Source organism: Panulirus ornatus, chromosome 39 (assembly GCF_036320965.1).
Source record: "Panulirus ornatus isolate Po-2019 chromosome 39, ASM3632096v1, whole genome shotgun sequence".
Taxonomy (NCBI): domain Eukaryota; kingdom Metazoa; phylum Arthropoda; class Malacostraca; order Decapoda; family Palinuridae; genus Panulirus; species Panulirus ornatus.
In genome coordinates, this window is record NC_092262.1 from 5,125,043 (window position 1) to 5,151,734 (window position 26,692).

At 42.5% G+C, this 26,692-nt stretch overlaps 2 protein-coding genes across 2 annotated transcripts in view; one reads left to right on the forward strand and one right to left on the reverse strand.

The window, feature by feature from the left end:
- Window positions 1–1,046: 1,046 nt before the first annotated feature.
- LOC139761282 (uncharacterized) lies at window positions 1,047–4,626 on the reverse strand. The gene is made up of 3 exons (XM_071685318.1): window positions 4,601–4,626; window positions 2,905–3,051; window positions 1,047–1,562 (listed from the first exon to the last, which is right to left on the reverse strand). The coding sequence occupies exons 2-3, from the start codon at window positions 3,049–3,051 to the stop codon at window positions 1,104–1,106; spliced, it is 606 nt and encodes a 201-aa protein (XP_071541419.1). The 5' UTR covers window positions 4,601–4,626; the 3' UTR covers window positions 1,047–1,103.
- A 7,020-nt stretch (window positions 4,627–11,646) lies between these two features.
- crm (cramped chromatin regulator) overlaps window positions 11,647–26,692 on the forward strand; it is a 64,474-nt gene continuing 49,428 nt past the window's right edge. The window contains exons 1-2 of the mRNA XM_071684826.1: window positions 11,647–12,010; window positions 22,729–22,892. Coding sequence (XP_071540927.1) covers window positions 11,949–12,010; window positions 22,729–22,892 — 226 coding nt within the window. The 5' untranslated portion in view covers window positions 11,647–11,948. The remainder of the gene's footprint in view (window positions 12,011–22,728; window positions 22,893–26,692) is intronic.

The following is a 26,692-nucleotide window of genomic DNA, read 5'->3' on the forward strand; positions in this document are numbered from 1 at the left end:
GAGAGGGGAATGGATCTGGCGGGATCCGAAGAAAAGACTTCTTAAGCGAAGGTGAATCTGTATGTTTGGAAATGAGATAAGTTCTGTTGTCTGCATGTTAAGTTGGAGATCATCATCAAGTTTTTAACTACAGCAACTTTTGTTTTATACGTTGGAGGCTCCAGTCATGCACAACAGTCCACATCAAGGCCGGGATGATGAAAAAGGGAAAAGAAGAGACAAGGAAAAGTATTTATGAATTTTTACGGTCCCGTGCATGACCCGTTGTGCTGCAGGAGGATGCCAAGCTAGGGAGTGATGGTGGAGCAGGGCCAGGTGTGCTGCAGGAGGATGCCAAGCTAGGGAGTGATGGTGGAGCAGGGCCAGGTGTGCTGCAGGAGGATGCCAAGCTAAGGAGTGATGGTGGAGCAGGGCCAGGTGTGCTGCAGGAGGATGCCAAGCTAGGGAGTGATGGTGGAGCAGGGCCAGGTGTGCTGCAGGAGGATGCCAAGCTAGGGAGTGATGGTGGAGCAGGGCCAGGTGTGCTGCAGGAGGATGCCAAGCTAGGGAGTGATGGTGGAGCAGGGCCAGGTGTGCTGCAGGAGGATGCCAAGCTAGGGAGTGATGGTGGAGCAGGGCCAGGTGTGCTGCAGGAGGATGCCAAGCTAGGGAGTGATGGTGGAGCAGGGCCAGGTGTGCTGCAGGAGGATGCCAAGCTAGGGAGTGATGGTGGGGCAGGGCCAGGTGTGCTGCAGGAGGATGCCAAGCTAGGGAGTGATGGTGGGGCAGGGCCAGGTGTGCTGCAGGAGGATGCCAAGCTAGGGAGTGATGGTGGGGCAGGGCCAGGTGTGCTGCAGAAGGATGCCAAGCTAGGGAGTGATGGTGGGGCAGGGCCAGGTGTGCTGCAGGAGGATGCCAAGCTAGGGAGTGATGGTGGAGCAGGGCCAGGTGTGCTGCAGGAGGATGCCAAGCTAGGGAGTGATGGTGGGGCAGGGCCAGGTGTGCTGCAGGAGGATGCCAAGCTAGGGAGTGATGGTGGGGCAGGGCCAGGTGTGCTGCAGGAGGATGCCAAGCTAGGGAGTGATGGTGGAGCAGGGCCAGGTGTGCTGCAGGAGGATGCCAAGCTAGGGAGTGATGTTGGGGCAGGGCCAGGTGTGCTGCAGGAGGCTGCTAAGTTCCTCCTGTCCCAGGGTACAACTGGAGAACACCTTGTCGCAAGCCGCCGTCGCCACCTGTTCTTGAGTCTTGCTAACATCAGCAGCAGTGTTGTCGAAGGTGGCGTGGTAGAAGGAGAGCGTGTCCGGGTTGTTGGAGAATAGCTGCAGGAGGACATTTTCCTCCAGAGTGCGAGCATGTGCCTGCTTGTTGTTCAGGTGACACAAGAGCTTGAGGACACAGCCATCAGTGTCCAGGCGGGAGGCAGCTGACACCAGCAACTTCTCCAGCTCCACCACCTCCTCACCCCACGTCTCCTGGGTGGTGGAGCGCTTATGGTAACCGTAAGCTGGGGCAGCATGTATGTACGTCGGCTCTTCACTTTTCAATAGTTTTTCCTTCACGAGGAGCGCTACACCCGCCGCGATCTGCAGGTAAACAATATAGGAAATGATAAATTCTTGCCCGAGACTTGAGACTCAGACACAAGGTATCACCTTGGGTGACCAACATATAGTAAAAACTTTGTACAAAAACAAGCTTACTGTTCTTACTAAACTCCGGAAAGTGTTGGCACAGTCATGACTCCTGGCCATAGATCGAGCCTTGATTTCTTATATCATGATTAAGTTTCTCTTGATGGATGGCATCAAAGTTTCTTTAACATACTCGAACAGCGCCAGGTGTTAGTTCAATGGCTTCCGTGATAACGTGTTGGAATGGGTTCACGGTAACATGCAGGTGCATGAGGAGTGGCTCTCGACCACATGATTTTCGTCTTATCTCCCTTATCACGTGTTTAGACTAAGAGTGCTCGACTGATCTTCAAAACCTCTGGCTGCTTTAGAATTTGAAAAAAAGTAGGAGCAGTGTCTCAAATACTAATTCAAAATGGAAACCGTGACCTCACTACAACACCATACGAGCAGCTTTCGACTGCTGAATTTAGCGTTCCCAAAAGTTGGTACAGCTGAGCCGATGCCTTTTATAGTATAATGTTCATGTGATCAGGTTAGTAACAGACTCCCAAGTAAACTCTGGAATTTCAGTATTTGCGAAACTTTCGAAAAATATTTTGTGATATTACGTGTTTCATTTTGAATCAGTTTTAGTGTGGGTCAACCTCAAGTTACTCAGGTCATGACATACAGTGTTACGCTGAGGTTAGGTCAAACCTTCAGGGAACAAAGACAGTAATGCTTCTTTGCTGTTTCTATATTTCCATATCAAACACATTTCTCTGAGCCTCCTTGATCTCTCTCAAAGACGCTCTTATATTCGAGGCAAGTTGTGTCGCCCTGTGTCGCCCTGTGACGACGTACAACATGTTGTTAATGATAGATCTGCCAAGTGTGATACAACACGTTGTTAATGTCAGCATACCAAGATTTACGAGATCATATTGACTTTATCCGTTTAGTAGATGTGTCTACTTTATGACAAGCTCAGATAATGAAACAACTTTGTTACATGTAATGTTATGATTATCTGTCACCTGGGTTGTGGTTACGTCTGTCACCTACCTGGTCACTTACTGATCACAGGACGAGCCTGGTCACCACTGTATGATCACAGTACGAGCCTGGTCACCACTGTATGATCACAGGACGAGCCTGGTCACCACTGTATGATCACAGGACGAGCCTGGTCACCACTGTATGCTAACAGTACGAGCCTGGTCACCACTGTATGCTCACAGGACGAGCCTGGTCACCACTGTATGCTCACAGGACGAGCCTGGTCACCACAGGTGTACAGATGACCACTTACCTTAAGGGTCGTTAGAGTGATGCCAGCCACCACGACGGGTAGTCCAGCTTTCAATATGGGCAGCACTAGGCCTGCTCCCTGGACGACTGGCGGCAGCGTTAGCGCCAGCAGACCCAGCCATCCCGTCAACAACATATACAAACGCATCTGTAACATGGGAACCAAATAGCTAGACAAACACCTGTGGAACACAGGAACGGTAGGTAGATAAACACCTGTAGTACACCAGTATTATAGCTAGACAAACACCTGTGGAGGACTTGAATGGCGGTGGAGAAAGTGTTTTTAAATGTTGGAGCAAAACCTGGAATGAGTACAGACACCACTTTAAACAGGAATCGTGAGAACATTAGCAGACAAATGGATCTCAGAGGGAAGTAGGATGATAGGAGAGATACTAGATGTTACCAGAGAGACCATCAATGTTAGTAAAGTGAACAGAAAAAGTGGAAGATTTATCACAGAGGGAAAGGTCGTGAGAGGGCCCGTTACTGCTCCTGTCTGAGTCCTCCCTCTCATTTGCAGTGGAGTCAAGCGAAAGCCGAAAGATTCATAGCACCCCATGATGTCAGGGAAAGAGGGCCACAGATTTGTTGGTCTGTGTTATGATTATATTTGAAAACAATTATGCAGACAGGAACTTGTATGAAGAAAACAATTATGCAGACAGAAACTTGTATGAAGAAAACAATGATGTAGGCAGAAATTTGTATGAAGAAAACAAGTGAGTTTGTGTAAGTGTCTGGCACCTGTAAGGAAAATATGGCAGGATTAGCCTGGTAGTCCCGTTATTTATTATGGGACAGAAAATGTTACCAGTATTGAATATTTTGACAATACTTAGTGCCACGGGGACACTTTTGGCTAGTTTTTACTGCTGTGTGTGTGTATGCACAACACACACACACACACACACACACACACACACACACACCTTAGCCTAAACCAGATAGCCATTCCATCGACCAACCCTTAGGGGAGGATGAACGGCTGGATGGACCGTGGAACGGCTACCGCGACCAGGATTCGAACCTAAGCGGGTTTGATCCCTGGCGGCCCATGCATGCGTGACAGTCAGTATGTCAGTGTTATCCTATCAATAATGAAACAAATATTTCTCCGTATTGGTTTTTGGGGTTTCTGATCAATTTCAAATGTTGTCTTAGAGAGTGATGTAAAGTTACAAGCTTTGAACACTCGTGATAATGTAAAGATGATTTTAGCAGTTGATAGCTATCTTCGTCATTCATGGGTCATATGTGTCTTATATAGATAATATACAAACATGTAGAAAAGTTATTTGTATCTTAAGATCGTAAGTGATGAATTATATGCATGATAGACAATGAACACATTTTTGTTTACGTAAATCTGTTTATTCACCATTAATTTTGTTTCCCACTAATATTTCGTTTTCTCTATCACCGTAGGATTTCTTTGACAGAAAACATTCATATTTTATGGTAAACAAAAGTTTTCTTTATTTAAGACTAAAACACGTGCTAAAGATGTTTAAGTTAGAATTATCCTACAAGAGTACCTCTATTTCCTTATAAAAAAAAATCAGAAAATTATCTTTGAGCACCTTCTAGTCCGGATGACCTCTCTATTACGTCCTGATGTGAAAAAAGATTACACTGAACCTTGTCTAAAAACACATCACCAACCAACGTTCGCCAGGTTAAGTCACCCTTACCGTGTGAAGCAGCAGGGGAGCCAGAAGTGTGTGCTCCTGCTCCTGACGGGACGTATATATATAGATATATGTACATACGTACGCAAATATATTCTCCCGTCCGCTCACCCGTCCGCTCACTGCTACATTAGAATGTACAGGACAACGTCTGCTGAATTCCAAAATGTTTAGAGAAAGGAATATAATCAGAAGAGCGCCTATGGCAAGCGAAGACCAGTCAAACATATCAAGAAGAATAAGATATCCTGCAACACATTTTGTGGCATTATATCCTCCTTGTTAATGGTTTTCTTCGTTATTAACAGTTTCTTTTCCTTCAATTTTATTTTCATAATCTATATTCTATCTCCAGATATACTATGAAATCTATCACAACCGTAGAGCTTCAGTTATCATCAGTCAGCTGTCCTGTGTGGCAATGTTAATCCACAATCTTCCTGTCTTATCAGAAACTGTGGGACAAGAAGCAAGACAGGAAGACTGATAAATCTACTTGTTAGTTATTGTACAAACTCTTGAGTAACAGACTTTCACATTATTTTCTAAGAAAGACACAGATCACAAGCACTGGTAAAGTGTGTGAAAGAAGAAAGCTGAGAGTAAATGTGAATAAGAGCAAGGATATTAGGTACAGTAGGGTTGAAGGACAAGTCAATTGGGAGGTATGTTTAAATAGAGAAAAACTGGAGGAAGTGAAGTGTTTTAGATATCTGGGAGTGGATTTCGCAGCGGATGGAACCATGGAAGCGGAAGTGAATCATAGGGTGAGGAAGGGGGCTAAAGTTCTGGGAGTGTTGAATAATGTGTGGAAGGCAAGAACATTATCTTGGAGAGCATAATTGAGTATGTTTGAAGCAATAGTGGGTCCAACAATGTTATATGGTTGCGAGGCGTGGGCTATGGATAGAGTTGTGCGCAGGAGGATGGATGTGCTGGAAATGAGATGTTTGAGGACAATGTGTGGTGTGAGGTGGTTTGATCGAGTAAGTAACGTAAGGGTAAGAGAGATGTGTGGAAATAAAAAGAGCGTGGTTGAGAGAGCAGAAGAGGGTGTTTTGAAATGGTTTGGGCACACGGAGAGAATGTGTGAGGAAAGATTGACCAAGAGGATATATGTGTCGGAGGTGGAGGGAACGAGGAGAAGAGGGAGACCAAATTGGAGGTGGAAAGATGGAGTGAAAAAGATTTTGTGTGATCGGGGCCTGAACATGCAGGAGGGTGAAAGGAGGGCAAGGAATAGAGTGAATTGGAGCGATGTGGTATACCGGGGTTGACGTGCTGTCAGTGGATTGAATCAAGGCATGTGAAGCGTCTGGGGTAAACCATGGAAAGCTGTGTAGGTATGTATATTTGCGTGTGTGGACGCGTGTATGTACATGTGTATGGGGGTGGGTTGGGCCATTTCTTTCGTCTGTTTCCTTGCGCTACCTCGCAAACGCGGGAGACAGCGACAAAGAAAAAAAAAAAAAAAAAAAATATATATATATATATATATATATATATATATATATATATATATATATATATATATATATATATATATATATATATCTTTTTTCTTTCAAACTATTTGCCATTTCCCGCGTTAGCGAGGTAGCATTAAGAACAGAGGACTGGGCCTTTGAGGGAATGTCCTCACCTGGCCCCCTTCTCTGTTCCTTCCTTTGGAAAATTAAAAAAAAAAAAAAGAGGGGGGAGGATTTCCAGCCCCACGCTTCCTCCCCTTTTAGTCGCCTTCTACGACACGCAGGGAATACGTGGGAAGTATTCTTTCTCCCCTGCGTGTCGTAGAAGGCGACTAAAAGGGAAGGGAGCGGGGGGCTGGAAATCCTCCCCTCTCGTTTTTTTTTTTTTTTTTTCCCAAAAGAAGGAACAGAGGAGAGGTCCAGGTGAGGATATTCCCTCAAAGGCACAGTCCTCTGTTCTTAACGCTACCTCGCTATCGCGGGAAATAGCGAATAGTATGAAAAAAAAAAAAAAAAAAAAAAAAAAAAAATATATATATATATATATATATATATATATATATATATATATATATATATATATATATATATATATATATATATATATATATGTCTGTGTATGTATACGTTGAAATGTATAGGCATGTATATGTGCGTGTGTGGGCGTTTATGTACATACATGTGCATGTGGGTGGGTTGGGCCATTCTTTCGTCTGTTTCCTTGCACCACAGTGTAAATATGAATTCTATCTGTCCTTTTACAATATTTGTGTTGCTTAAGTCTAACACAGAGATCATTACCAGTCTGCCCAATATAAACATATTGCAACTTTTACAGGGTATTCTGTAAACACAACTAACAGAATTTTCTGGCGAGTTTCTGATTAAGGTATTCTTAATGGTATTGTCATTGCTAAACAAAACTGCTGCCATAACCTAGGACACAAAGTATCCCTGTCAAGTTGTTCATGGGAAAGTTTCACCACAAATGAATGGTTTATGATCCGCGCCAGCTTCGTCATGGGTGTTTGACACGGTGTATGCATAGTTGTAAGGATGGGTGAGGTCCAAAACGTAGACGGGAAAGTGTGATCCTTGTTTGTTTGGGAGTGTGGTTTTTTATGAATACATGTATGCCTGATGGGCTAAAGTGGGATGTCGGTTGTTAAATCCGTGTCCAGTTGCTTCAGTGAGTATTATTGTTTTGTCAATAAATTAGTAGGGGACGGTCGGGTCTGTGAATAGACGTTGTTGCAGTGTGAGGCAGGGGAAAGGTTTTTATCATTTACTTGGGAGTTGGTTATGGCAGGGGTCTCGTGCTGTTACATGGGTCTGAATGGCGAGCATGTTGGGGTTAGACTGTACTGGGAGGCTCTTTTATTTCATTGTGTAGGTGTCGAATGTTTGTGGGCTCTGGGCATCTAGTGATTGATCTGAATACACTGATAGTTTGTGTGGCTTGCAACTTTGTTATATTCACTTTTGAGAGGAGGGAAGACCTCTTCATCTCTGTGCAGTCGTAAAGTTAGTCCAGCACGGTAGTAAGTGCGTAGTAAACTATGGTATTGTCAAGTTCTTTGCCTGGATAATGCTCTGGGTTGCTAGAATACAGAGTTTCTCTCATGCACTGAGACATCCAGACCTTCGCTATCAGTAATGCATGAGAACATTGGTGGCTGATCATTTCATTATGATAATGGTATTAGTTTTGCAAATCCTTGGATGCTGTTAATGTTGCAGTTGTCTCTTTGGTCAGCACAGCCCTTTTGGCTTGATGTACTCACTCCACGGATGGAGAGCAAGAAGGGGTTCGGGTGGAGAAGGTGGCAGAGTTCTCTCCGACTGACGTGTTCTCGGCCCGACACACCGTCACACCTTCTGATTACCCTTGTCATGAGGAGCCAGGCGGTTAACAGCAACTGTGGTCTTCCTTCCCTCCACTAGGATGGTACAAGGATGCTTCGGGTAACGTCACGAACCCTTGTGCTGCGCCTACCAGAGGTTGGAACGGCTATGAAAAGATCATTGAGCCATACGGGCTGGCAGTTCCTCCTCCACACCTACACATCCACTGTCATCAGCAGTAGGCGAGGGTAGCCAGGCGAGGACCTGCAGGACTACTGAGTGGTATGCCGGAGAGGAATATGAACGGGTGTTAGAAAGTATCTAGAACGGGAGAAGCTTGTAGATGGTGAGTTTTCTCTTGCTGCAGCATGATTGAGACGACGGAAGGTGGGTGGTGTGTGGAGGTTAGGGACAGTCCTCTCACGAATGATGTTTTAGAATGTGTTTTGGTGCTGTGAGGAGTTGTGGCATGTGTTGTGGTGTTGTGGAATGTTATGGTGCTGTGTGGGGTTGTGGAATGTGGTGTTACGTGGCAATATATAATGCTGTGCAGGGATTTGTGATGTATCAGTTAGTATAGTGGAGTGACGTGGTGCAGAGTGGTGTAGTGTGATACAGACGGATGCAGAGTGGTGGGGTCAACGACCCACAATAGAATGTTCCACTTGGTATGATGGTCCCGCCGCCATGCGTGTAATAAACATCCTAAACACGTCCTTCAGCCACTGTCTCCATCCGCCCCATCACCAGCCACACACATATGCCTTTGTCTCTTACTTGGATCTTATTTTGAATACAGCATCAGCCTCCACTTTCTCCCACACTCGAATCTTATCTTCAGTGCTTACACACCACTCTCAAGATGTGCGTGATGACCTGCACAAAACATCAGACCGCAAGAGTAGATGACCTGGACGACCCCTGACATCAGCTATTTAAAGCCTAGATGTGTGACAATGTTCCATAAAAATGCGTATTTAATCATTCTGAATTTCTCTGTTTCTTTCTCGTAGGCAGACAATACCTCGCTCACGTACCAAGACTGCAGTACTGGGCGTGCTCTGGTATCAGCTAGGGTGCTATCACAGAAGGTGAAGACACAATATAGATACCAGATAACCACGAAAGATAAGAGGAGTGTAAAACTTCCTTTGCCCTCAACTTACATACGGTGATCACACTGTCCAGGGGGTCAATACAGATATGCCTTGCCGTGCAGAAAGTCGTCTGGGTAAGTTGAAATAGTGGTAGAAAGACCCGTAGGGTTTTTTCTATACTTGCAAGAGAATTGTTAATATTTGAGATCTGTGAAGGTCTGAAGTCTCGCTGGAGAGAATTACATTCTTTTGAATGGTGACTACGAAGAAACGGCCGACTCAATGCGTTAATCACAACCATCTCACAACGCAAGCAGGATTAGAACCCACTCGACTCCCACCCCTCATAGTAACAGTAACCACTAAACTACGGAGAATTGCTCATTCCTATCGTTGTTTAAGCTGAAAGCTTGGACATCAGGACTGGTCATTCTTCCTCGTCGTACTTAACAAACCACAGGGATTCATCTTAACACTCACGCTGTAAGCAATGTCTCCAACGGGATCTGACATGGAAGAGATTCAAGCAAATATTCTACCTGTTGTTTTGTATTTAACTATTATTTCTTATTAGAAGTTCTGAACAATGTGATGATTTGAGTTTAACATCATCTTTCGGTATTTCAGAGAGGTTATATATATCTTTCCAGCTTTGTTCAAAAGTTCGAACGTTTCCAGCCTTTCACAAAACTGTCGTAGTGGTCCATTTTAATTACTGTCTCTGAGACGATTTCAGGGAGACCACAAATAGGACAACATCAGTCCAGCTGGGAGTGAACGCACCAGCCAGTAGCACACAATCAGTGCCAGCTGGGAATGAGTGCACAAACCAGTAGTACATAGCCAGTGTCAGGAAGGAGTGAACGCACCAGGCACTTGGACATGCTCACGACCATTTAGGGAAAGAACGCAGAGAAAGAACGCCAGGAACGAGTGAGCAAACAAGCTGGGAACACACAAACAACTGAGCACACCAAATTGTTCAGCTCAACTAAGAGTACTATTCACTACACGAGGAAATTTTAAATCTATTATCGATATAGTACATTGTCTTAACAATATGCGTTTCGCAATGGTTTTTGAATTATTTTCGACTGAAAATGATACATGAAAATGAAATGAAAAGAGAATTATTGATTGTCATAAGGGATTGCACAGAGACACTTTGGACTATAATTCTTCACAAAACTGTTGTTATTAAAAAAAAAAACAGGTTTACTAATGCATGTGGGGTGTCTGCTGAAAACCTATAGAAAGTATCGTTTATCAAGAATCATTTTATGTATTCTGCTTTGTTGTATGATACATGCGTGATCTCGTAATCTGCAATCTGCATTACATCACATTAAGTGATATGATACAAATAATTACTAAGGACAAAATATGATCAAGATCGTTTTAGTGTCATACAAATGTGACACATTGCCGTGAGGCTGCTGATATATATTCCTTGGTGAGGGTTTTGTATATTGACTCTCCGAGATGCACAAAAAATAATGGGTTCACTTAATTCATGTGTAGATACATACATCCTGAAACAATGATAGCTTAAAGTAACTTGCCATACTAGGTAATTAATCCAATCTCCTTTGATCATCTTGCAGTGATTAGGAAATTACTAATGTTTTAAATTTCAACAAGAGTAAATCTTTCGAGTTGTGTCTGAATTATCTATAAGTAGAGAGAAACTACTTCTCAACATCTGATGGATTTACATTTATGAAAGAACAATAAGAGTTATCAATCTTATTGTTCTTTGATCAATGTAAACCTATCAGAGCTAATGTAACTGATAGAATGCTAACTAAGGCTAGATGAAGAGAAGTTAGTTAGCTGGGAAGGAAATATCATCAGGAAAGACTGGGTTATAAGTAAGGATGAGAGAGAGAGAGAGAGAGAGAGAGAGAGAGAGAGAGAGAGAGAGAGAGAGAGAGAGAGAGAGAGAGAGAGAGAGAGAGAGCTGTAGTAACTAACTATTGGTTAGGAGGAAGAGTGTGTGTGTGAGAGAGGAATGAGAAGTCCTAGCTGATATAGCTAACGTAAAGCTAAAGTAGAGATCATAGCTGATGTAAGCAACACAAGCTAAGGTTTCGTTATGAGAGAGAGAGAGAGAGAGAGAGAGAGAGAGAGAGAGAGAGAGAGAGAGAGAGAGAGAGAGAGAGAGAGAGAGAGAGAGATGAGGCACAGTCAATGTAACTACCTAACTGCTTAGGTTTGCTTAAATGGAGAGTGAGGAGGGTTCACATGGCTGGCACTGCCCGGACCTCAGTAAATAACCAACACATGATATATTCATACAAACTGCCCAATCTTTATGGTCATTATATGGAATATTGTCTTAATTCATATCACTAACAATGCAGACTTGTCATTCCAATAGACACACACACACACAGACTCACACACACAGATATATATATATATATATATATATATATATATATATATATATATATATATATATATATATATATATATATATATATATATATATATATATATAATATATATATATATATATATATATATATATATATATATATATATATATATATATATATATATATATATATATATATATAAGAAATAAGGTTATGTTTATGAATGTAGTTTTCCATGTCAGAAGGACCTAAGTGTAGTGGCCGCCTTGTTGTTGACAAGGATTCTCGCCATCCTGTACTTCTCAGTCGTTTGAACGATTGTTTTTATATTTTGATGCAGCTAAATGCACAGAATAAATGAAGGAATGACTACAGTAAAACTGATCTTAGTGTTGATAATTAGTGATAATATGTGTTTATGGAAATAACGGGTTAAAATCAAAGGACGCTGAGGGGCGAATGACCGAGGAAGAAGACTACGGTGGAACTTATGAGACAAGATTGACCCAGTTGTCTAGCCTAGTTGTCCAAAGATGTAGGAGCCTGTGTCCCACATAAGATGGTCAAACGCAAAAGGACTCTCAGCACCAAAGAAAACACCGAGAACATCAACCATTCCAGGTAAAAGCAGCAAAAAGTTGATCAACTCTGCCCCGCCATCTTTGTTTAAGGTCGAGTTTGAAACTTAATTCTCGAGGCTATTTATTTACTAGTCAAGTATGTTTATTCATTTTGTAGATGGGATTCTGATATGATGGTGATCTTTGAATGATATCATAAGGTCCAGGAGTGGGTTGGTCTTGTATTTCGTTATTATTTAGGGTTATTTCCATAGATGGCTACATACAACATGGCTGACAACTTGTCCTAGAATGAAGACCTGTCATATGGTCTTATTACTCTTTATTATAGGGATAGTTTTGTTTTTCTTATGTATACATTGATAACCAAAGTAGGCAGCGGGGTAAAGGACTTCAAGATTATTTTAAGTTGTTATTAGGTGATATCCTTATATCAAGGACTCCGGTTAACAAAGGTATCAAGTTTTCTGAAATTATTAATATAAAGATCAAATAATACCTTGCAAGAAGGTCAGGAAAGACCCCAGGCAAATTTTGATGAAGGTCAGTATTAAGGACTCCTGTTACCTTGCAGGTAGGTTTGGCCATGGTAGATATTTAGTTAACCCTTTTATTTCATTCCTATTTAACTTCTTCATAAACTATGTTGTATTTAGAAAGGTTTGGCTGGTTATTATGGGGTAAGTTACAACTTTATCCAAGTATCAGAACATAGTTGTGTGTTGTTATGCAAGTGTACTGTGTAGCAAATAGGCTGAGTTGTGAAGTGTGATTCAAAGCAGTTTGGGTTATAATTACCAGGGAAAAATATGATGTGAATTTACATGAAACGCTTGTAAAAACTCAACTGAACCATTCAGAAGCTCACCTACCCTTCTTAGCAGTTGATAATTATCATAATGCTTGATATTTTAGTCAAAATATACCAAATTTCAAGGAACATGCCAGACTGAGTAGCCATTCATGTCATGCCCAACCTCCCAACATGCATGTGATTTGCAACATCATACCAGTTTACTATTGGAATATTTCTATTAAACATCTGTTCTAGAGGAAGGTAGGTATGGCTTTCATAGCTTCTGTTGATTTTTTTACCAACTTCTGTTGTAATTAACTTACATTTTTTGTGATAAACCTAAACCCTACATGGATTACAGAATGAAATCACTTAGTGATGAAGCTAGGTTAGGTTAGGTTGAATGAGCAGTTTACAATCATAGTTGTTACTCTTTTGGAAAGAGGTAATATGACACATTGATATTGATAATTTCAGCTATTCATAGTTGAGTTTATGGTTGCATTGAATATCGAATGATCTCTTGCAAGGCTAGTATATATATATATATATATATATATATATATATATATATATATATATATATATATATATATTTATTTATTTATTTATTTTGCTTTGTCGCTGTCTCCCACATTAACGAGGTAGGGCAAGGAAACAGACGAAAGAATGGCCCAACCCACCCACATACACATGTATATACATACACGTCCACACACGCAAATATACATACCTATACATCTCAATGTACACATATATATATATATACGCACACAGACATATACATATATACACATGTACACAATTCATACTGTCTGCCTTTATTTATTCCCATCGCCACCCCGCCACACATATATATATGTATATTATATTATTTATATATTTTGCTTTGTCGCTGTCTCCCGCGTTAGCGAGGTAGGGCAAGGAAACAGACAAAAGAATGGCCCAACCCACCCACATACACATGTATATACATGTCCACACCCACAAATATACATACCTATACATCTCAACGTATACATATATATACCCACACAGACATATACATATATACCCATGTGCATACCCATGTACAAGTCTGCCTTTATTCATTCCCATCGCCACCCCGCCACACATGGAATAACAACACCCTCCCCCCTCAGGTGTGCGGGGTAGCACTAGGAAAAGACAACAAAGGCCCCAGTCGTTCACACGCAGTCTCTAGCTGTCATGTAATAATGCCAGAAACCACAGCTCCCATTCCACATCCAGGCCCCACAGAACTTTCCATGGTTTACACCAGATGCTTCACATGCCCTGGTTCAATCCATTGACAGCACATCGACCCCGGTATACCACTTCGTTCCAATTCACTCTATTCCTTGCACGCCTTTCACCCTCCTGCATGTTCAGGCCACGATCACTCAAAATCTTTTTCACTCCATCTTTCCACCTCCAATTTGGTCTCCCACTTCTCCTCGTTCCCTCCACCTCTGACACATATATCCTCTTGGTCAATCTTTCCTCACTCATTCTCTCCATGTGACCAAACCATTTCAAAACACCCTCTTCTGCTTTCTGAACCACACTCTTTTTATTACCACACATCTCTCTTACCCTTTTATTACTTACTCGATCAAACCACCTCACACCACATATTGTCCTCAAACATCTCATTTCCAGCACATCCACCCTCCTGCGCACAAATCTATCCATAGCCCATGCCTCGCAACCATACAACATTGTTGGAACCACTATTCCTTCAAACATACCCATTTTTGCTTTCCGAGATAATGTTCTCGACTTCCACACATTCTTCAAGACTCCCAGAAGTGGGAGACCAAATTGGAGGTGGAAAGATGGAGTGAAAAAGATTTTGAGTGATCGGGGCCTGAACATGCAGGAGGGTGAAAGGCGGGCAAGGAATAGAGTGAATTGGATCGATGTGGTATACCGGGTATGTATATTTGCGTGTGTGGACGTGTATGTATATACATGTGCATGGGGGTGGGTTGGGCCATTTCTTTCGTCTGTTTCCTTGCGCTACCTCGCAAACGTGGGAGACAGCGACTAAGCAAAATGAATATATATATATATATATATATATATATATATATATATATATATATATATATATATATATATATATATATATATATTTTTTATTTTTCATACTATTCGCCATTTCCCACGTCAGCAAGGTAGCGTTAAGAACAGAGGACTGAGCCCTTGAGGGAATATCCTCACTTGGCCCCCTCCTCTGTTCCTTCATTAGGAAAACTAAAAACGAGAGGGGAGGATTTCCAGCCCCACGCTCCCTTCCCTTTTAGTCGCCTTCTACGACATGCAGGGAATACGTGGGAAGTATTCTTTCTCCCCTATCCCCAGGGATAATATTTTTATTCTATTTATTTATTTATTTTGCTTTGTCGCTATCTCCCGCGTTTGCGAGGTAGCGCAAGGAAACAGACGAAAGAAAATGGCCCAACCCACCCCTATACACAGTGTATATACATACACGTCCACACATGCAAATATACATACCTATACATCTCAATGTACACATATATATACACACACAGACACATACATATATACCCATGCACACAATTCACACTGTCTGCCTTTATTCATTCCCACCGCCACCTCGCCACACATGGAATACCATCCCCCTCCCCCCTCATGTGTGCGAGGTAGCACTAGGAAAAGACAACAAAGGCCCCATTCGTTCACGCTCAGTCTCTAGCTGTCATGCAATAATGCCCGAAACCACAGCTCCCTTTCCACATCCAGGCCCCACACAACTTTCCATGGTTTACCCCAGACGCTTCACATGCCCTGATTCAATCCACTGACAGCACGTCAACCCCGGTATACCACATCGATCCAATTCACTCTATTCCTTGCCCTCCTTTCACCCTCCTGCATGTTCAGGCCCCGATCACTAAAAATCTTTTTCACTCCATCTTTCCACCTCCAATTTGGTCTCCCACTTCTCCTCGTTCCCTCCACCTCCGACACATATATCCTCTTGGTCAATCTCTCCTCACTCATTCTCTCCATGTGCCCAAACCATTTCAAAACACCTTCTTCTGCTCTCCCAACCACGCTCTTTTTATTTCCACACATCTCTCTTACCCTTACATTACTTACTCGATCAAACCACCTCACACCACACATAGTCCTCAAACATCTCATTTCCAGCACATCCACCCTCCTGCGCACAACTCTATCCATAGCCCATGCCTCGCAGCCATACAACATTGTTGGAACCACTATTCCTTCAAACATACCCATTTTTGCTTTCCGAGATGATGTTCTCGACTTCCACACATTCTTCAAGGCTCCCAGGATTTTCATCCCCTCCCCCACCCTATGATTCACTTCCACTTCCATGGTTCCATCCGCTGCCAGATCCACTCCCAGATATCTAAAACACTTCAATTCCTCCAGTTTTTCTCCATTCAAACTTACCTCCCAATTGACTTGACCCTCAACCCTACTGTACCTAATAACCTTGCTCTTATTCACATTTACTCTTAACTTTCTTCTTTCACACACTTTACCAAACTCAGTCACCAGCTGCTGCAATTTCTCACATGAATCAGCCACCAGCGCTGTATCATCAGCGAACAACAACTGACTCACTTCCCAAGCTCTCTCATCCCCAACAGACTTCATACTTGCCCCTCTTTCCAAAACTCTTGCATTCACCTCCCTAACAACCCCTTCCATAAACAAATTAGACAACCATGGAGACATCACACACCCCTGCCACAATATATATATATATCCCTGGGGATAGGGGTGAAAGAATACTTCCCACGCATTCCTCACGTGTCGTAGAAGGTGACTAGAGGGGACGGGAGCGGGGGGCCAGAAATCCTCCCCTCCTTGTATTTTAACTTTCTAAAAAATGGGAAACAGAAGGAGTCACGCGAGGAGTGCTTATCCTCCTCGTAGACTCAGATTGGGGTGTCTAAATGTGTGTGGATGTAACCAAGATGTGAAAAAAGGAGAGATAGGTAGTATGTTTGAGGAAAGGAACCTGGATGTTTTGGCTCTGAGTGAAATGAAGCTCAAGGGTAAATGGGAAGAGTGGTTTGGGAATGTCTTGGGAGTAAAGTCAGGGGTTAGTGAGAGGACAAGAGCAAGGGAAGGAGTAGCAGTATTCCTGAAACAGGAGTTGTGGGAGTATGTGATAAAATGTAAGAAAGTAAATTCTCGATTGATATGGGTAAAACTGAAAGTTGATGGAAAGAGATGGGTGATTATTGGTGCAGATGCACCTGGGCATGAGAAGAAAGATCATGAGAGGCAAGTGTTTTGGGAGCAGCTGAATGAGTGTGTTAGTGGTTTTGATGCACAAGACCGGGTTATAGTGATGGGTGATTTGAATGCAAAGGTGAGTAATGTGGCAGTTGAGGGAATAATTGGTATACATGGAGTGTTCAGTGTTGTAAATGGAAAAGGTGAAGAGCTTGTAGATTTATGTGCTGAAAAAGGACTGGTGATCAGGAATACCTGGTTTAAAAAGCGAGATATACATAAGTATACGTATGTAAGTAGGAGAGATGGCCAGAGAGCGTTATTGGATTACGTGTTAATTGACAGGCGTGCGAAAGAGAGACTTTTGGATGTTAATGTGCTGAGAGGTGCAACTGGAGGGATGTCTGATCATTAACTTGTGGAGGCTAAGGTGAAGATTTGTATGGGTTTTCAGAAAAGAAAAGTGAATGTTGGGGTGAAGAGGGTGGTGAGAGTAAGTGAGCTTGGGAAGGAGACTTGTGTGAGGAAGTACCAGGAGAGACTGAGTACAGAATGGAAAAAGGTGAGAACAATGGAAGTAAGGGGAGTGGGAGAGGAATGGGATGTATTTAGGGAATCAGTGATGGATTGCGCAAAAGATGCTTGTGGCATGAGAAGCGTGGGAGGTGGGTTGATTAGAAAGGGTAGTGAGTGGTGGGATGAAGAAGTAAGATTATTAGTGAAAGAGAAGAGAGAGGCATTTGGACGATTTTTGCAGGGAAAAAATGCAATTGAGTGGGAGATGTATAAAAGAAAGAGACAGGAGGTCAAGAGAGAGGTGCAAGAGGTGAAAAAGAGGGCAAATGAGAGTTGGGGTGAGAGAGTATCATTAAATTTTAGGGAGAATAAAAAGATGTTCTGGAATGAGGTAAATAAAGTGTGTAAGACAAGGGAGCAAATGGGAACTTCAGTGAAGGGCACTAATGGGGAGGTGATAACAAGTAGTGGTGATGTGAGAAGGAGATGGAGTGAGTATTTTGAAGGTTTGTTGAATGTGTTTGATGATAGAGTGGCAGATATAGGGTGTTTTGGTCGAGGTGGTGTGCAAAGTGAGAGGGTTAGGGAAAATGATTTGGTGAACAGAGAAGAGGTAGTAAAAGCTTTGCGGAAGATGAAAGCCAGCAAGGCAGCAGGTTTGGATGGTATTGCAGTGGAATCTATTAAAAAAGGGGGTGACTGTATTGTTGACTGATTGGTAAGGTTATTTAATGTATGTATGACTCATGGTGAGGTGCCTAAGGATTGGCGGAATGCGTGCATAGTGCCATTGTACAAAGGCAAAGGGGATAAGAGTGAGTGCTCAAATTACAGAGGTATAAGTTTGTTGAGTATTCCTGGTAAATTATATGGGAGGGTATTGATTGAGAGGGTGAAGGCGTGTACAGAGCATCAGATTGGGGAAGAGCAGTGTGGTTTCAGAAGTGTTCGAGGATGTGTGGATCAGGTGTTTGCTTTGAAGAATGTATGTGAGAAATACTTAGAAAAGCAAATGGATTTGTATGTAGCATTTATGGATCTGGAGAAGGCATATGATAGAGTTGATAGAGATGCTCTGTGGAAGGTATTAAGAATATATGGTGTGGGAGGCAAGTTGTTAGAAGCAGTGAAAAGTTTTTATCGAGGATGTAAGGCATGTGTACGTGTAGGAAGAGAGGAAAGTGATTGGTTCTCAGTGAATGTAGGTTTGCGGCAGGGGTGTGTGATGTCTCCATGGTTGTTTAATTTGTTTATGGATGGGGTTGTTAGGGAGGTGAATGTAAGAGTTTTGGAAAGAGGGGCAAGTATGAAGTCTGTTGTGGATGAGAGAGCTTGGGAAGTGAGTCAGTTGTTGTTCGCTGATGATACAGCGCTGGTGGCTGATTCATGTGAGAAACTGCAGAAGCTGGTGACTGAGTTTGGTAAAGTGTGTGAAAGAAGAAAGTTAAGAGTAAATGTGAATAAGAGCAAGGTTATTAGGTACAGTAGGGTTGAGGGTCAAGTTAATTGGGAGGTAAGTTTGAATGGAGAAAAACTGGAGGAAGTAAAGTGTTTTAGATATCTGGGAGTGGATCTGGCAGCGGATGGAACCATGGAAGCGGAAGTGAATCATAGGGTGGGGGAGGGGGTGAAAATCCTAGGAGCCTTGAAGAATGTTTGGAAGTTGAGAACATTATCTCGGAAAGCAAAAATGGGTATGTTTGAAGGAATAGTGGTTCCAACAATGTTGTATGGTTGCGAGGCGTGGGCTATGGGTAGAGTTGTGTGCAGGAGGATGGATGTGCTGGAAATGAGATGTTTGTGGACAATGTGTGGTGTGAGGTGGTTTGATCGAGTAAGTAATGTAAGGGTAAGAGAGATGTGTGGAAATAAAAAGAGTGTGGTTGAGAGAGCAGAAGAGGGTGTTTTGAAATGGTTTGGGCACATGGAGAGAATGAGTGAGGAAAGATTGACCAAAAGGATATATGTGTCGGAGGTGGAGGGAACAAGGAGAAGTGGGAGACCAGATTGGAGGTGGAAAGATGGAGTGAAAAAGATTTTTAGTGATCGGGGCCTGAACATGCAGGAGGGTGAAAGGCGGGCAAGGAATAGAGTGAATTGGATCGATGTGGTATACCGGGGTTGACGTGCTGTCAGTGGATTGAATCAGGGCATGTGAAGCGTCTGGGGTAAACCATGGAAAGCTGTGTAGGTATGTATATTTGCATGTGTGGACGTATGTATATACATGTGTATGGGGGTGGGTTGGGCCATTTCTTTCGTCTGTTTCCTTGCGCTACCTTGCAAACGCGGGAGACAGCGACAAAGCAAAATATATATATATATATATATATATATATATATATATATATATATATATATATATATATATATTATATTATGTTTTTTGGAGATTGAGTGCAGAATGAAAAAAGGGGAGAGCAAATGACATAAGAGGAGTGGGGAGGAATGGGATGGATTTAGGGAAGCAGTGATGGCTTGCACAAAAAATGCCTGTGGCATGAGAAAGATGGGAGGTGGGCAAATTAGGAAGGATAGTGAGTGGTGGGATGAAGACGTAAGATTGTTAGTGAAAGAGAAGAGAGAGGCGTTTGGATGATTTTTGCAGGGAAGTAGTGCAAATGTTTGGGAGATGTATAAAAGAAAGAGGCAGGAGGTCAACAGAGAGGTGCAAGAGGTGAAAAAGAGGGCAAATGAGAGTTGGGGTGAGGTAGTATCATTAAATTGTAGGTAGAATAATAAATGTTTAGGATGGAGGTAAATAAAGTGCATAAGACAAGAGAACAAATGGGAACATCAGTGAAGGGGGCTGATGAGGAGGTTATAACAAGTAGTGGTGAAGCGAGGAGATGGAGTAAGTGTTTTGAAGGTTTGTTGAATGTGTTTGATGATATAGTGGCAGATATATGGTTTTTTGGTCGAGGTGGTGTGCGAAGTGAGAGGGTCACGGAGAATGGCTTGGTAAAGAGAGAAGTAGTAGTGAAAGCTTTGCGGAAAATGAAAGCTGGCAAGGCGGCGGGTTTGAACGGTATTGCAGCGGAATTTATTGTAAAAGCGGGTGACTGTGTTGTTGACTGGTTGGTAAGGATGTTTAATGTATATATGGTTCATGGTGAAGTGCCTGAGGATTGGCAGAGTGCATGCATAGTGCCATTGTACAAAAGCAAAGGGGAGAAAGGTGAGTGTTCAAATTACAGAGGTATACGTTTGTTGAGTATTCCTAGGAAATTAAATGGCAGGGGATTGATTGAGAGGGTAAAGGCATGTACAGAGCATCAGACTGGGGAAGAGCAGTGTGGTTTCAGAATTGATAGAGGATGTGTGGATCAGGTGTTTGCTTGGAAGAATGTATGTGAGAAATACTCAGAAAAACAGAGATTTATATGTAGCATTTATAGGTCTGGCATATAATAGAGTTGATAGAGATGCTCTGTGAAAGGTATTTAGAGTATATGGTGTGTGAGGTGAGTTGCTAGAGGCAGTGAAAATTTTTTTATCAAAGATGTAATGCATGTGTAAGAGTAGGGAGTGATTGGTTCCCAGTGAATGTTGGTTTGCGGCAGGGGTGCGTAATGTCTCCATGGTTGTTTGATTTGTTTATGGATGGGGTTGTTAGGGAGGTGAATGCAAGGGGCAAGTATGCAGTCTGTTGTGGATGAGAGGGCCTGAGAAGTGAGTCAGTTGTTGTTCACTGATGATACAGCACTAGTGGCTGATTCGGGTGAGAAACTGCATAAGTTGTTGAAAGAAGGAAGCTTAGAGTAAATGTGATTAAGAGCAATGTTATTATGTTCAGTAGGGTTGAGGGACAAGTTAATTGGGAGGTGAGTTTGAATGGAGAAAAACTGGAAGAAGTGAAGTGTTTTAGCTATCTGGGAGTGGATTTAGCAGCAGATGGAACCATGGAAGTGTGGTGAGTCACGGTGGGGGAAGGGGCGAAGGTTCTGGGAGTATTGAAGAATGTATGGAAGGCAAAAAACATTATCTTGAGCAGAAATGGGTATGTTTGAAGGAATAGTGGTTCCAACAATGTTATATGGTTGCAAGGCGTGGGCTATAGATAGGGTTGTACGGAGGAGGGTAGATGTGTTGGAATTGAAATCTTCAAGGGCAATATGCGGTGTGAGGTGGTTTGATCGAGTAAGTAATGAAAGGGTAAGAGAGATGTGTGGTAATAAAAAGGGTGTGGTTGAGAGAGCAGGTGTATTGAAGTTGTTTGGTCACATGGAGAGAATGAGTTAGGAAAGATTAACGAAGAGGATATATGTGTCATGTGGAGGGAACGAGAAGCGGGAGACCGAATTGGAGGTGGAAGAATGGAGTGAAAAAGATTTTGAGCGATCGGGGCCTGAACATACAGGAGGGTGAAAGGTGTGCAAGGAATAAAGTGAATTGAAATGATGTGGTATACTGAGGTTGACGTGCTGTCATTGGATTGAACCAGGGCATGTGAAGCATCTAGGGTAAACCTTGGAAAGTTTTGTGGGGCCTGGATGTGAAAAGAGAGCAGTGGTTTCAGTGCATTACACATGACAGCTAGAGCCTGAGTGTGAATGATTGTGGCCTTTTTGTCCTTTCCTAGTGCTACCTCACGCACGCGTGGGGGGAGGGGTGTTCCATTTCATGTGTTGTGGGTTGGTGACAGGAATGGATGAAGGCAGCAAGCATGGATATGTACATGTGTATATATGTGTATGTATACGTTGAAATGTTTAGGTATGTATATGTGCGTGTGTGGACATTTATGTATATTCATGTGTATGTGGGTGGGTTGGGCCATTCTTTTGTGTGTTTCCTTGCACTATTTTGCTACCACGGGAAACAGCAACTAAGTATAATGAAATAATGTAAATAGAATAAAAAAAAGATTTAAGTATTATCATGCTTTTTCACTGTCTCTCGCATTTCAGTATGAATATGTATCTCAGCATTTCATGTTTTTCAAACACAGGATTTCCAATGAACCTGATATAATGTAGAAATTAGGCTTTTTTTCCCCACACACTATCAATGATTAGTGTCCATAATCTTATAGATAGTTTGAATAACCTCAGTTAGGAAAAAGTTGGTGAAAAAATTGGTAGATTTATATATTTTTATCTACTCATTGTTCCACTCATTGTTCCATGTACTGTGATGTGATGAGGCTCTGCTTTGTGAAGCATCAGTATTAAGTCCTCTGGATTTTATATTTTCAGTGATGTAGACCACATAAATGAAGACGTCAAGCGTGTAAAAGTCCATGGGAGTCCTGGGAAACCAGAGGGAGGTACTGGGAATCAGGAAGCCTGTCATATGCAGAAGAGTCCCACAGCCTTTCCTGCATCTCCTGGTCCCATCGCTGCCACAACACTGCATGAAGGTCAGGTCACATTATTGTAGGGATTATTTATCATACTATGCCATCTGTTTCTTGTCATGGACATTACTTTTTTTTTTTTTTTTGTATCATGAGTTGGCTTCAGTGGCCCTTTTTTTGACCCATCTGCACATGAATTATGCTGTTCACTCAGATTTTCTTGGCTAAACACATGTGTAACCATAACACCTCAGCTGATTTGTTAAACTGGTACAGTAGTTGTTTATATATGGCTTGCTTTGAATATTTCTGTTATGTCCTGGGTACAAATTTTATGCAGAACATTATGTTGCTATGTGTCTTTGTGTTTAGACACATTCTTTTTAGCATGATAACCCAAAAACAGTACATAGCAGAAATTTCATATCTATTTCATAGCTTGATAACCCAAAAACAGTATATAATGGAAATTTCATACCTATTTCATGGGTGACTCCAGTGGAGGTGGGGGGCCTTTAAGATATTGGGAAATGTATTTGCATAGATAAAGAATGTTTTTGAAGTGCTGTAACTGAGGAGTGAAGAGTGATAGGAATTTCAGAATGAAAACTAATGTATATTAGGAAACATAAATATTATAGTTTTGATTTTTTTTTCGTCCATAGCTGGGTATTAGGCAGAGATAAACTCAAGAAGCTGCAGACAGAGTGTGGGAGTGTGCAAAAGGAGAATGTTGAGAGTAATTGTGAATGAATTAAGGTAATGATATACAGCAGGGGGATGAGACAGGATGTTTTAAGTGTCATTGAATGGAGAGGAAGTGGAGTGCCTTAAGTACCTTAGAGTGGCTGTAGCAGTGGATGTGACCATGGAGCTGAAGGGAGTCATATGGTGGGAGAGGATGGCTTAGATCATGGATGCATTAAGGAAAGATCAGAGCTGATCTGGTTATTTTTGAAGATATAGTAGTCCTCACAGTGTTGTATGTGTGTGGGGCTTGAACCATAAGTGCAAAAGAACGGAAGAGGATAGATTTGTTGAAAATGAAATACCTCATAACAATATTTATTTTCAGGGGGATTAATTTGGTAAGGAATCACAGTGTAAGAGAAAATGTAAGAAGCCCAATATGATTATTAGATCTGACCAGGGTGTGTTGAAATGGCTCAAACTTGGTGATTACTTTGTAAAGTCTTTGAGAGCCTTTGCTCCCACAACCTGGACTGGATCCAGGCTGTTGGATTTGGTTGTTGATCGACCACGGTGTTGAAAGCTGCAGCCCATAAGCCTTTATCTATATAGCCCCCCTCAGCCAGACAGGTCTGTTACACTCCACAGGTACTTGCCCAATGCACTCAAACTTTTCTCCTGTGGACCTCATACTGTTTCTAATGTTAGCGGGCAAGGCGTTGAAAAGTCTTGGACCTAGATGTTTAAAATCTTCTCTCCTTTTGTGCATGTCGCTCCTTTGGATTACAGAGGTAATATTTTGCCATCTCTCATGCCTGTCGTGCCAGTAGGATGTTAGGAATTATACCTTCTAAGATTTTCCATGTATAGATGATGAGAAACTGCAGAAGCTGGTGACTGAGTTTGGTAAAGTGTGTGGAAGAAGAAAGTTAAGAGTAAATGTGAATAAGAGCAAGGTTATTAGGTACAGTAGGGTTGAGGGTCAAGTCAATTGGGAGGTGAGTTTGAATGGAGAAAAACTGGAGGAAGTGAAGTGTTTTAGATATCTGGGAGTGGATCTGGCAGCGGATGGAACCATGGAAGCGGAAGTGGATCATAGGGTGGGGGAGGGGGCGAAAATTCTGGGAGCCTTGAAGAATGTGTGGAAGTCAAGAACATTATCTCGGAAAGCAAAAATGAGTATGTTTGAAGGAATAGTGGTTCCAACAATGTTGTATGGTTGCGAGGCGTGGGCTATGGATAGAGTTGTGTGCAGGAGGATGGATGTGCTGGAAATGAGATGTTTGAGGACAATGTGTGGTGTGAGGTGGTTTGATCGAGTGAGTAACGTAAGGGTAAGAGAGATGTGTGGAAATAAAAAGAGCATGGTTGAGAGAGCAGAAGAGGGTGTTTTGAAGTGGTTTGGGCACATGGAGAGAATGAGTGAGGAAAGATTGACCAAGAGGATATATGTGTCGGAGGTGGAGGGAACGAGGAGAAGAGGGAGACCAAATTGGAGGTGGAAAGATGGAGTGAAAAAGATTTTGTGTGATCGGGGCCTGAACATGCAGGAGGGTGAAAGGAGGGCAAGGAATAGAGTGAATTGGAGCGATGTGGTATACTGGGGTTGACGTGCTGTCAGTGGATTGAATCAAGGCATGTGAAGCGTCTGGGGTAAACCATGGAAAGCTGTGTAGGTATGTATATTTGCATGTGTGGACGTATGTATATACATGTGTATGGGGGGGAGTTGGGCCATTTCTTTCGTCTGTTTCCTTGCGCTACCTCGCAAACGCGGGAGACAGCGACAAAGTATAATAAAAAAAAAAAATAAGATGATGACATTCCTCTCCTGTCTCCACTCCAGGGAGTATTGCCTCAGAGATTTCAGGCTTTCCTAGTAATCTAGTTCCTTTCCTACATAAATATGTGCTGTGAAAGATGTAGGTTGATGGTACAATGCAGCGTCGTAACCCCATGCTTCAGTGAGGAAGTGCCAGGAAAACAAAAAAAAAAAAAAGGCCACATTTGTTCTTAGACTCTAGCTGTCATGTGTAATGCACGGAAACCACAGCTCCCTAATCCACATCAAGGCCCCACAGGCCTTTCCATTGTTTACCCCAGACACTTCACATTCCCTGGTTCAGTCCATTGACAGCTTCTTGGCCCCAGTATACCACATTGTTCCAATTCACTTTATTCCTTGCACGCTTCTCACCCTCCTCTATGTTCAGGCCTCAATCACTCATACACACACACACACACATACATACATGTACATATCAACATACACATTATTATTATTTTTTTTTTTCTTTGCTTTGTCGCTGTCTCCCGCATTTGCGAGGTAGCGCAAGGAAACAGACAAAAGAAATAGCCCAACCCACCCCCATACACCTGTATATACATACGTCCACACACGCAAAATATACATACCTACACAGCTTTCCATGGTTTACCCCAGACGCTTCACATGCCCCGATTTAATCCACTGACAGCACGTCAACCCCGGTATACCACATCGCTCCAATTCACTCTATTCCTTGCCCTCCTTTCACCCTCCTGCATGTTCAGGCCCCGATCACACAAAATCTTTTTCACTCCATCTTTCCACCTCCAATTTGGTCTCCCTCTTCTCCTCGTTCCCTCCACCTCCGACACATATATCCTCTTGGTCAATTTTTCCTCACTCATGCTCTCCATGTGCCCAAACCATTTCAAAACACCCTCTTCTGCTCTCTCAACCACGCTCTTTTTACTTCCACACATCTCTCTTACCCTTACGTTACTTACTCGATCAAACCACCTCACACCACACATTGTCCTCAAACATCTCATTTCCAGCACATCCATCCTCCTGCGCACAACTCTATCCATAGCCCACGCCTCGCAACCATACAACATTGTTGGAACCACTATTCCTTCAAACATACTCATTTTTGCTTTCCGAGATAATGTTCTTGACTTCCACACATTCTTCAAGGCTCCCAGAATTTTCGCCCCCTCCCCCACCCTATGATCCACTTCTGCTTCCATGGTTCCATCCGCTGCCAGATCCACTCCCAGATATCTAAAACACTTCACTTCCTCCAGTTTTTCTCCATTCAAACTCACCTCCCAATTGACTTGACCCTCAACCCTACTGTACCTAATAACCTTGCTCTTATTCACATTTACTCTTAACTTTCTTCTTT